Here is a 12,150-nt window from a genome sequence, read left to right as displayed (position 1 = left end):
AGGTTTCAGGGGGTTGGTTTTCAGCTGAAAAAAAGGGATTTTCATTGAAGTTTGGCCTGTAGTTGAAATACAGACCCTTTCAAAAAATTAGAATGTCATGTAAAAGTTTAGTTATTTCCATAATTGCATTCAAAAACTTAAACTTTCACAGATTATAGATTCAGGGCCTACAATTTAAATGATTTTAAGTATTTATTTGTTTATTTTTACATAACTTGGGCTTCCAGCTCATAAAAACCACAGAAACAGGAATTCAAGAATGCTGTAAAGAAATTTTTCTTGGTTTTTGCAGAGAAAAAAAGAAAAAAATTAGGATCACATGCTGTCAGCTCTTCTTTGTTTTTGGGTCTGGTGGCCCTCATTTTCCTCTTGATAATACCCCACAGATTCTTAATGGGGTTTAGGTCCGGCGAGTTGACTGACCAGTCAAGCACTGTGATGGTACGGGCATCAAACCAGGTTTTGGTGCTTCTGGTGGTATGGGCAGGGGCCAGGTCCTGCTGGAAGAAGAAATCTGCCTCTCCATACAAATTCTCAGCAGAAGGAATCATGAAGTCCTCTAAAACACTCTGGTAGACTTTTGCTGTGACCTTGGATTTAAGGAAGCAGAGTTTACCAACACCTGCACCAGACATTGCACCCCAAATCATGACTGACTGTAGACTTGTCAGGTGATTAGAGGCATGGTTGAGGCGTGACCCTGCTCCTGAACCTAAGTTAACATATTAACTTCATTTCACTAGCAAGGATCATGCCACAACAATGTGAAGTTAAAGATTGAATGAAAAGTAAATAATGAAAGCAAGTTTGAGGGAAAGAACAAGGATAGATAGAGGATTTTGTCTCGAGGCTGGTCCGGCGGGTCTGCTGGATACAGGGCAGAGGGAGACTCAGCGTGGGGGTTCCGTCTCAGCGTCTCTTCGCCTGAGCTGATATTGGACCCCCAAAGAGTCAGATTTACGAGCTTAACTGGACGTGAGCTTGACGAAGATCATTGAGGTTGTTGCGGATGTATGTGCAGTAAGCCTGGGAGGACCAGCAACCAAGGATCTGGATAGTTTGGTCTGAAACGCCCATTCTGGCTGCGGTGGAGGCTGCGCCGATGCAAAAGAAATGGCTTGAATAATGTTCGGAAGTGATGCCTGAAATGGGGAGGACTCTATGTAGATGTTTTTGAAACCAGAATAGGGTGGCCATTTTTCCTGTTTCGGTGAGAAATAATGGGTGCTGTGGTGATGCGTTAGAAGCATACCTGAGGTGAAGGTATTTTGTCAGTGGCTAGTAGGGGCTGAGATAGGTATTAAGGCGGAAGAGGTAGATGGGAAAGGAATTTCCCAGTTGATCGGTTTTGCTTCTGCGAAGTGTGAAGATGAGAGAATCAGAGGTATGGATGGTGTGGCAGACATGCATGGATGGCGAGAAGGGTCGAAAGAGCAGGAAGTCGGGGCGAATTCTGAGCATCTCAGGAAGCCGAAGAAAGCTAACAGAAACATGGACTCAAGGGTTGAGTCGACCATCGGTGACATGTAGCCTGAGCGCAGGGTGTGGATGCATAAACTGAGAAGGTCGGACGTGAGCGGCAAGCGTCTCGTTGGAGATGTCGGTTCCTGTTTTCGCAAGCCTTTAATTAACATGGTTATCTGAGAATGAGAGATGGCTGGACAAGGAGAACCCATGACTAGTTTACAGAAGAAGTTAATTCCTGCTATGTAGGTCTGGATACTGGATGCCCATAGGTTTAAGACAGAATGAGCATGGGTGATGAAGTTGCAAATGGATGTGAGGTCGAGAGCGGGAAAAGACATCTGGTAGGAGGTGTGAAATGCTTTAAAGCAGCTCCAGCCAGTTAGATAGGCAGAGAGTGTGCTGGGAGCGAGGCTGTTTAATATGGCTTCTTGTGAGGCAACTGAGAGGTTCCTCATCTGTGGAACTAATTGAATACTGTGGTTGAAAACGGTGGGTCTGAGGTGGGATGAAGATCCGAGTCTGGAGCCAAGAGTCTGAATTTCTGAAACGAGAAGCGAGATAATGAGTCAGCGATACTGTTGTGATGACCAGGAACATGAGCTGCTTGGAGAATGAATTGTTGTTGAGCTGAGATTAATGTGAGTCTGCGCATGAATTGCATGATGGTGGGAGGACGAGCTCTCCCTTTTTTAATGATCTCTACAACTGCTGTGTTGTCAGAATGGATGAGTATGGACTTTTTGGACCATTCGTGCCCCCAAAGAATGGCAGCTATGATGATGGGGTACAGCTCATAGAGTGCAGATGAAGGAGAACGGGACTCTGAGTCAAGAGAACTAAACTCTGGGGGCCAAGTTGAAGCGAACCACCTCCCTCTGTAATAACCACCAAAACCAATGGAGGGTGCTGCATCTGTGTACAGATGGATGTCCTCAGGTTGATAGAGGTAGTCGTCATAAAAGAACGAAATACCGTTCCAGGACCTGCTTTCATCCGCCATTATTTTTCTCAGTGTCTGATTTCGGCTTCAGATTGCACAGCTTTTATAGGCCAGGTGCAATAAAAAAATCAAATAATAATAATAAGCAAGTTCGCCCAAGAGTGTCTGTCCAGAGATTTGGATTCAGCCGTAGAGGGGAAGTGTGTCAGGGGCAGTTTGTAAAAGGCCCCACGTGTGTTTGGACATGTGCATCACTTTTAAGTGTCCTCTGGAAACACTTCTGTTGTGTTGTTTTGTGGTGTATTTGCAGTGCGTTTCTCTAATGTGTTGTTGCAGCGCTGTGAGCTCTCAGGGCCACTTCATGTTACAGCTGACTGACAGATGATCCAGAGGTGATCATCACCGCAACACGTCGCTTCATGTGACAGAGGAAAGGACGTCTCATTGCTCTTTAAACCAATCTCCTTGATTCCTCTCTCCTCTCTTCATTTCCTTCATCTCTCCATGCATCTCTGGTGGGAGGGACTAGGACAACCCACTGCGGTCAAGCCAGCCCTCACTTGATTTTTTGATGCACGTGTATCCTGGGTATTGCGGTAAAATGTTAGGTCTGACAGAACTTCAAAATAAAGCTCACACCAAAGTTTGGCCATCAGTTTGTCAGTGAGTAACACTGACAGTAGCAACATTAAATGATTGATAGCAGACCTTGTGTGGAAGATACCCTGAGAAAATGATCCAATTCTGATATATTATTTCAAAATAAGAGCCCTATAAATTCTTATTCTGAGTTAAAATTATAGTATTTCAGAAGAGCATTAAAAGGTAAAAACAAATAATTAACAAACCATTCCACTTCAGGATGATAGCAGACCTAGTGAGGAAGACACCCAGTGAAAATGATCCATTCTGATGTATTATTTCAAAGTAAGAGTCTTTTGAACTCTTATAGTAAGTTGACTTCTTACTATTTCAGAAAAGCTTAAAAAGGTCACGTATTTTCACTGGGTTTCTTTTTCACAAGGTCTGAAGTGGAACAGTTAATTGATTTTTTCTTTTGACCTTTTTATTCTGGAAAATGTACATTGCAAAAAGTTTGCCCACTTTCCAGAATTTAAAGGGCCCTTTAAAAAAAAAAAAAAAAAAAAAAAATGACGCATCATAATTGGATCATTTTGACTGGGTGTTTTCCTCACAAGGTCTGCTGTCATCCTGAAGTGGAACGTTTGATTGATTTTTTTTTTTTTTTCCTTTTTTGACCTTTGTATCATTTGCACTGAATGTTGTCCTGAGAAGGTCTCCTATCATCCTGAAGTTAAGTGGTCAATTGATTATTTTCAACAGGCATTTAATCCTAGTCTGAATATAAGAGCAGATTTGCACTGTTCCAGGTTTTTCGAAAATCTTTTATTTTGAAATCACATATAGTCATCAATCATTTAATGTTGCGATACTCACTGACAGACTGATTGCCGAAGTTGGGCGTGAGTTTTATTTTGCAGTTCTGTCAGACCTACCATTTTACCTCAATACCCAGGATATACAGGCATTGAAAAATCAAGTGAGGGCTGGCTTGACCGGAGTGACCATCCTTATGGTCTTGAGAGAGCAAGACAGACACAAGACAGAAGAGGGGAGAGCCTAACGGCAGATGAGACATGAACGGATCTTTTCAGTAAGTGAGTCGGTTTAGTTCACTCGCTCACCCAGATGACTCGTTCTTTTTGAACGAAGCGTTCACGAACGTGACATCACTAACCGTCAGCCACTTCTGAAACTCTCCTCAGAGAAAAACATCGCCGTTTCGTTTTCTCTCCCTTCTTTGAATCTGGGGTGTAAGGAGATGGCCAGATTTCAGGATCTCAACGATTTATTCGCAGTGGGCCCCAGAGACATGGAAGAAAGAGAAACAGTATCTGGATACAAAGAGGAGCTGCAGCGCCAAAGAGAACTACTGAATGTGATTTTAATCCCTGAGCGGCACAGAGCAGGTTAGTTCCTGAAAATATGTGTGATATAATGTTTCGTAGAATCGAGCCCGTAGCTAAGGTTGATAGACGTAAGCTCTGACCTAATACGATTTAATTCATACACAAATCACACCCGTTTCTTTTCGTCGGCCACGAACTCAAGATACAAACCGTTGGTAAAATGTTGAAGACTTTATCAGGGGCTCAGGCCTGTAACACGCGGAGAAACCACGAGCCCCCATTGTTCTTCTAGTCGTTAATTTATTCAATTTAAATACGATTTCTGTGATTAATTTTGTAGTGATGGTGGACACAGGAGCCCAACTGTCCGACAGGAAAAGGACAGAAGAGCAGAAGAAAGATAAACGTGACAGTGATACAGTCCGAGCTAAAGGCTAACACAGGAGCTAAACTGTTTGTGCTAATGTCCATCCAACCCACAGTCAGCAGTTATTCTGCAGTGGTCTGTTCAAACTTGAGAGTCTATCAATAAATGAAGAGTGAGGTTACGTTAGCTCTGCTTGGCAGGACAAAACCAGGATTTACTAACGTTACACTGACATGTCTTAGAGCACAGGTGTCGTACCAATGTACTTATCCCTGTCAGAAAGTGTTTCCCTGGCCGCGGGAGCGCGCATGCGTTCAGTGAGGGCGGAGCAACAGAACTGCTCTTTATTTCATATAAGTCAATTAAAACGAACAATTGTATTGTTTAGTTCAATGTTTTGGTGTTGTAATTTTCTATAATGTTTTGCAACACCAGTGTAGTTACTTATTTTGGTTTGCTAAGCTGCCCGTATGATTCATGCCTGATTCTCTCCCAGCGAGTGATGGGACAAAACGTTCTTTTCAGTGAACCGAATCATAAGAATCAGTTCATTAATATGATTTGTATAAAAGATTTGTTCACCGAATCATTCAGTACTTTTCTGCAGCATTGCCTGTGAATCAGAATTTAACAATCTGAATCACAGTGAATCATTTAGTTGTACCTACAGTCAGACTGAGGACGGCAAATGAGCTGAGAATTTAGAGGGATGAAGCTACAATTTGTAATCAGGAGGCAACGGAGGCTCCCGCCCACCTCAAAAGTTAATTTTATTTTCCATGCAGCGCCAAATCACAGCAGAAGTAATTCAGAGTTCCCTCTCTCATAAATCAGGTCAATACCTTGTTTTTTAATCGAACAGACTAAATAGCCTCGTGTTTTTAATCTTAATTTTATGGCAGGATGTCGTTTGTGCATCGTTGGGTTCACATTTCTCCTCGTGGAACTTCACCGTGCACTAAAGAGCACGTGATCTTTGGCGCACGGTGAAGTTTCGCTCCAATGCGTTCTCAGACACACAAACACGTGCGCGCATTTACACACACAGACAAGCTCATTCCCTACAGCAGACAGTTCTGGGAAAACCACACCACCACAAGAAACATCTCCCAACACTTTCTCTGTGAAGATGCAACACTCGCTCTCCTGTGCTCGTACCCCCCAGCCCCCGCTGCCTCATAGTAACTATAATCTGGGACACGGTCAAAGCAGTTATGAGAGGGAAGTAGATATCAAGAACAGCTCATTTGAGGAAAATCAGGAGATTAAAATATGATCATTTAGAAAAGGAACTAGAAAAGCTAGAGAAACAACCACCTACAAACGACAATAAAGACATCATAGGAAAACAAATTAAAGACACAAGGAAACAGATAGAAAACTTAATCAAAGATGAGATAGAAGTTAAAATTAGATTCATGAAGCAAACCTTCTATGAATCAGGCCCGAGGGCAACACGAATATTAGCGAGGCGTCTTCGAACACAACAAAAAACAAATTCAGTTCATAAGATTAGGGACCCTCTATCAAACATATTGACATATGAACCAGAAGCAATTCATAGAATCTTTAAAAACTACTATGAGACCTTATATTCACAGCCTGAGAACTTTGATGAAGAGAGAATTAAACAATTCCTGATCTCACTGGATCTCCCCTAAATAGGCTCAGAGCAAAATAGATATTTGACTGCCCCTATCACAAAAGAGGAATTAGACAAAGCCATAGGTAGACTGGCGACAAATAAGGGTCCTGGGAGTGATGGATTGCCAAATGAATGGTACAAAAAGTTCAAAGAAGTCCTAACTCCAGTATTATTGGAATCATTCAATTGGAAACTTGAGAAGGCTGTAGCCCCTCCATCCTGGAAGGATGCTGTGATATCTGTCATTCCCAAAGAGGGGGAAAAAAAGAGTATTGTGAATCATATCGCCCAATTTCTATTTTGAATGTCGATTATAAATTGTTCACATCCATTATCACTAAAAGATTGGAGCTTTTCCTACCTGACATGATACATAAAAACCAGACAGGGTTTGTAAAGGGTTGCCAAACACAGGATAACATCAGGCGCACTCTTCATATCATAGATCACATTAATAAACACCATACAAGCGCTGCCCTGATCAGCTTAGACGCTGAAAAAGCATTTGACAGGGTCAGCTGGGATTTTTTGTATAAAGTTTTAGAGAGGATGGGGTTCAACGATAAATTCATTAAATGCATAAAGGCACAATATACAGACCCCTCAGCCCGAGTTCAAATTAATGGACACCTGACAGACACTTTTAAATTGTACAGAGGGACACGACAGGGATGTTGTGCTAGTCCTGCCCTCTTTGCAATATTCATAGAGCCACTTGCTCAAAAAATTAGACAGGAGGAAGAGTTGACAGGTATTACGATAGCAAGAGATGAACACAAAATAGGCCTATTTGCTGACGATATAATTACCTTTCTTCAAGACCCAAACTCAACGTTTACTAAATTAGTAAAGATAATGGAAGATTTTGGAATTATGTCAGGCTACAAATTAAATATGTCTAAAACTCAGGTTTTAATGATCAATTACAAGCCAAATAAAGAAATAAGGAAGAGATATAACTTCAACTGGAATGCAAAGTCAGAAAAATACTTAGGAGTGACAGTAACTCAGGAACTTAAAAGCACTTATGAAATAAACTACAAACTAATGAACGATAACATTCAAAGAGACGTGGCAAAATGGTCAACACAAAGAATCTATTTTATTTCAAGAAAAGAGGTGGTTAAAATGAATCTCTTGCCTAGGTTGTTATATCTCTTCCTCTCGCTCGCAGTTAGAGTACCAGACTCACAATTCATAGCATGGGACAAGCTAATATCCAGGTTCATCTGGGCGGGGGCCATGCCAAGGATAAGATTCAAGACCCTCCAGCTAAAGAAAGAAAATGGTGGACTGGCGTTGCCCAGCCTTAGGGAGTATTACTATGCAGCACAGTTAAGATATATAGCATACTGGTGCTGTCCGAGTTATCAAGCCAGTTGGAAGGTCATTGAGATGGACCTGGATCAGGCCCCTCCACAGTCTAGATTAAGTGGAAAAGAACAGATGGACTCTCAGTGTGAAAACTCGATTATGAGAGAAACACTTAAAACATGGCATGATGTGGTTAAAAAATATAACTTAAGAGGAGACAGTAAGTTGCTAATGTGGCCCTCACACACCTCCAAGTTCAGACCAGGAGCATTAGATAACACCTTTGAAAAGTGGAGAGACAAAGGAATGACAGCCATATGTACATTTGTAGACAACCAAAATTTTAAATCATTTAGACAGCTAAAAGATGAGTTTGGATTAGAAAATAGAGATCTTTACAGATACCTTCAACTAAGACACTTTTATGAGACAGAAATTAAGAAGGAAATCTCAGTAGAAGGGAACGATGTGATTGAGGTGTTGACAGGTGCATATAAGCAAACTCCTCTAAAAACTGTCTCTAAACTATACAGAGTTTTATTAAAGCAACAGGGAAGAAATACAGAGTATATAAAAGTGAAATGGGAAAAGGAATTTAACATTGTGTTGTCTGAGAGTGATTGGCATTCCATGTTCAGGACTTTACTCCAGCTGAACAAATTGGTGACTGAGCGGTCTTTCCTGCCCGCCCGAGAGAACCGATCGGTCAGCGGGCGGTCTATCACACCCCGTGAGCTCTTATCCTGGAACTTAACCTGCACCGGACCAGGTTTGGAGTTCAGTATCAGTTACCGGGGCAACTTGTCTGGATGAAAAGAGATCCACATTCATAGTACGGAAAATCTGAAACTTATCCAGGAAGTTATCTCTCTAAGAGCTAATCCAGCTTCGTAGTACAGGCCCCTGGTCATCATCATTTGAGCGTACACATGATCTAAGGAGCTTCTATATTTGTTCACAGAGTAATAACAAATTCAAGGAAGAAAATATCGATGAATCACAGATTTGTGTGTCCAACATTTGTACGCACGATTTAGACACAAATTTGTGTGTACGCACTGTTTGTGAATGAGGCCCAGAGTGTCACCAAGCAGGAGGCTCCTGTAATCATTGGTCCAGTAAATGAGATTGTCATTACAGTTTAACAGCAGAGCTGAAAATAAAGATCCTGAAGTTTTTGGGTTTTTTTTCAGATTTTCTTTTCCATCATGAATATTCTAATATCTCATCAATATTTGTTCACTGTGTCCTGCAGATGTTCAGCTACTAATGGTGAAGAAAGAGGAGCTTCCCCCTGAGCAGCAGGAGAGGAGCCCCTATCCAGACCAGGAGGATAATGAGTCCCCACTCATTAAAGAGGAACAGGAGGATAATGAGTCCCCACTCATTAGAAAGGAACAGGAGGAAGTGTGGATCGGTCAGAGGAGAGAGCAGCTTCAAGGACTGGAGGAGGCTGATACCAAGGTCCTGTTTCCTTCAGTCCATATGAAGAGTGAAAATGATGAAGAGGAACCTGAGTCTTCACTGCTTCATCAGAGACTCACTGACCACATGGAAACAGCAGCTGGTGAAATGGACTGTGGAAGACCAGAACCAGCAAGGAGCTCAGATCCAGAAAAGAATTTAGAGAATGAGGTTCAGACTGAAACCTCATCAGATACTGGATCAGGGTCTGAAAATGAAGCAGATAATTGGAAGGAGACCAGAGACTGTCTTCAAATATCAAGATCTGCCACAAACAAAAAAGCAAAGACTGTAAAAGCGCACAATTGTTCTGAGCCTGATAAAACCAATCATGTGGTTTCTCTGACTGAAAAACGACCTTTCAGCTGCTCTGAATGTGGAAAACTTTTCACTATTAAAGCACATTTAGGCAGACACATGTTGGTCCACAACAAAGAAAAACCTTTCAGCTGCTCTGAATGTGGAAAACTTTTCACTTTTAAAGCACATTTAGGCAGACACATGTTGGTCCACAACAAAGAAAAACCTTTCAGCTGCTCTGAGTGTGGAAAAAACTTTAAACATAAAGCAAGTCAGACTACACATATGTTAAGCCACACTGGAGAAAAACCTTTCAACTGCTCTGAATGTGGAAAAAGATTTAGCCGTATAGCATATCTGACTTCACATATGTTAAACCACACTGGAGAAAAACCTTTCAGCTGCTCTGAGTGTGGGAAAAAATTTAGTCGTAAAGAAAGTCTGACTGCACATATGTTTGTTCACACTCAAGAAAAACCTTTCGGCTGCTCCGAATGTGGAAAAAAATTTAGTCGTAAACACAATCTCACTTCACATATGTTAGTCCACACTCAAGAAAAACCTTTTAGCTGCTCTGAGTGTGGGAAAAGATTTAACCATAGAGCAAGTCTAACTGCACATATGTTAAACCACACTGGAGAAAACCCTTTCAGCTGCTCTGAGTGTGAAAAAAGATTTAACAGTAAAGCAAATTTGACTGCTCATATGTTAGTTCACACTCAAGAAAAACCTTTCAGCTGCTCTGAGTGTGGGAAAAGATTTAACTATAAATCAAATCTGACCTCACATTTGTTAAACCACACTGGAGAAAAACCTTTCAGCTGCTCTGAATGTGGAAAAAGTTTTCACCGTGAAGCAAATCTGATTTCACATATGTTAGTTCACACTCAAGAAAAACCATTCAGCTGCTCTGAATGTGGAAAAAGATTTAGTCGTCATCACAGCCTCACTTGTCATTTGTTAGTCCACACTCAAGAAAAACCTTTTAGCTGCTCTGAATGTGGGAAAAGATTCAACCATAAAGTGAGTCTGACTGCACATATGTTAGTTCACACCCAAGAAAAACCTTTCAGCTGCTCTGAATGTGGAAAAAGATTTAACTTTAAATCAAATCTGACTTCACATATGTTGGTCCACACTCAAGAAAAACCTTTCAGCTGCTCTGAGTGTGGGAAAAGATTTAATTATAAAGCAAATCTGACTGCACATATGTTAAACCACACTGGAGAAAACCCTTTCAGCTGCTCTGAGTGTGGAAAAAGATTTAACCTTGAAGCAAATCTGACTGCACATATGTTAGTTCACACTCAAGCAAAACCTTTCAGCTGCCCTGAGTGTGAAAAAAGATTTAACCGTAAATCAAATCTCAATACACATATGTTAGTCCACACTCAAGAAAAACCTTTCAGCTCCTTTGAATGGGGAAAAGATTTAGGCATAAAGTGAGTCTGAAAAGTCATATGCTTGTCCACAACAAAGAAACACCTTTCAGCTGCTCTTAGTGTAGTAAAAGATTTAAACGTTAAGCTAGTCTGACTTCACATATGTTGGTCCACATAAAAGAAAAACCTTTCAGCTGCTCTAAGTGTGGAAAAGGATTTAACCTTAAAGCAAATCTGAAAACACATATGTTTTTCCACACTGAAGAAAAATTTTTTAGCTGCTCGGATTTCGGGAAAACATTTAGGCAAAAAGTAAGTCTGAAAATGCATTTGCTTGTCCACACCAAAGTAGAACCTTTTACCTGCTCTGAGTGTGGAAAAAGATTGGACTGCAAAGCAAATCTGACTGATCGTATGTTTGTCCACACTGAAGAATCACCTTTCAGCTGCATTGAGTGTGGAAAAGGATTTAGCCATAAAGGAAAGCTGACAAGTCATATGTTTGTTCACACCAAAAAAAAAAAACTTTTTGCTGCTTTGAATGTGGGAAAGGAATAAGCCAAAAGTATTTCTGAAAAGGCATCTACTTGTTCAAACCAAAGAAAAACCTTTATGCTGCTCTGTGTGTAAAAAGATTTAGGCGTGAAGCTCATCTGACTAAAAATATGTTTGTCCAAACTCAAGAAAAACCCTTTAGCTGCTCACAGTGTGGGAAAAGAAATACATGTAAAGACAGTCTCACTTTACATGTTTTTCCACATTCAAGAAAAACCTTTCATCTGCTCTAAATGTGGAAAAGGATTTACCTTAAAGCAAATCTGATAAGGCATATGTAGGGATGGGTACTGAATTAGGTACTTTTATAGGTACCGACCGAATTCTGTCAAAAGTACCGAGTATAGATTCATTTCAAACCAAAAGGTACCATGTTTAGGTACCTAAATGCATCATTGTGACTGGGAGGGAGCGGAAGAGTAGACAATTTTCCATGCTGGACATAAACACAGCTTTGCAAGATTAAAATAAACAAATAATTGTTAGGTTGAAAAAAAAATATTTTGTCATCAAAACAAATTGATATTATTCACCACAGAAACACAAAAAAGTACAGAAAATTGGTACCGTTGAGTACCAAGGAATACCTGTCAGCAGCTGATCTGAATGCAGGGAAGAATTTAACTACGAAGTAGGGTTGACAACACACGATTGTTCATCACTAAAGAACACTTCTCAGCTGTTTGGTTGTGGTTCTTTAATTTCCCTTCAGCTGAAGCTTCACATGTCAACACACAGTTTGGGGGAAGACCTCTTCACCTGATTTGAATGAAGTAGACTTTCTT

General features: G+C 40.8%; 1 protein-coding gene across 1 annotated transcript; it reads left to right on the top strand.

The window, feature by feature from the left end:
- Nucleotides 1-3,981: 3,981 nt before the first annotated feature.
- LOC141790953 (uncharacterized) lies at nucleotides 3,982-11,008 on the top strand. The gene is made up of 3 exons (XM_074671122.1): nucleotides 3,982-4,082; nucleotides 4,248-4,398; nucleotides 8,920-11,008. The coding sequence occupies exons 1-3, from the start codon at nucleotides 4,059-4,061 to the stop codon at nucleotides 10,872-10,874; spliced, it is 2,130 nt and encodes a 709-aa protein (XP_074527223.1). The 5' UTR covers nucleotides 3,982-4,058; the 3' UTR covers nucleotides 10,875-11,008.
- Nucleotides 11,009-12,150: the final 1,142 nt, after the last annotated feature.

The sequence above is a fragment of the Halichoeres trimaculatus genome, unplaced genomic scaffold, assembly GCF_033239565.1.
Source record: "Halichoeres trimaculatus isolate MK-OKI-2021-1 unplaced genomic scaffold, fHalTri1.1 fHalTri1_scaffold_5, whole genome shotgun sequence".
In the NCBI taxonomy this organism is placed as follows: Eukaryota; Metazoa; Chordata; class Actinopteri; order Labriformes; family Labridae; genus Halichoeres; species Halichoeres trimaculatus.
The sequence above is the reverse complement of the archived record's forward strand: the minus strand, read 5'-3'. Positions and strand labels throughout refer to the sequence as shown.

Bases quoted from the DNA above. Each gene is read 5' to 3' on its own strand.
- LOC141790953 (XM_074671122.1), top strand. From the start codon at position 4,059: ATGAGACATGAACGGATCTTTTCA. The intron at 4,083-4,247 runs GTAAGTGAGTCG...CTGGGGTGTAAG, and splicing joins GACATGAACGGATCTTTTCA to GAGATGGCCAGATTTCAGGA. The intron at 4,399-8,919 runs GTTAGTTCCTGA...TGTGTCCTGCAG, and splicing joins CCCTGAGCGGCACAGAGCAG to ATGTTCAGCTACTAATGGTG.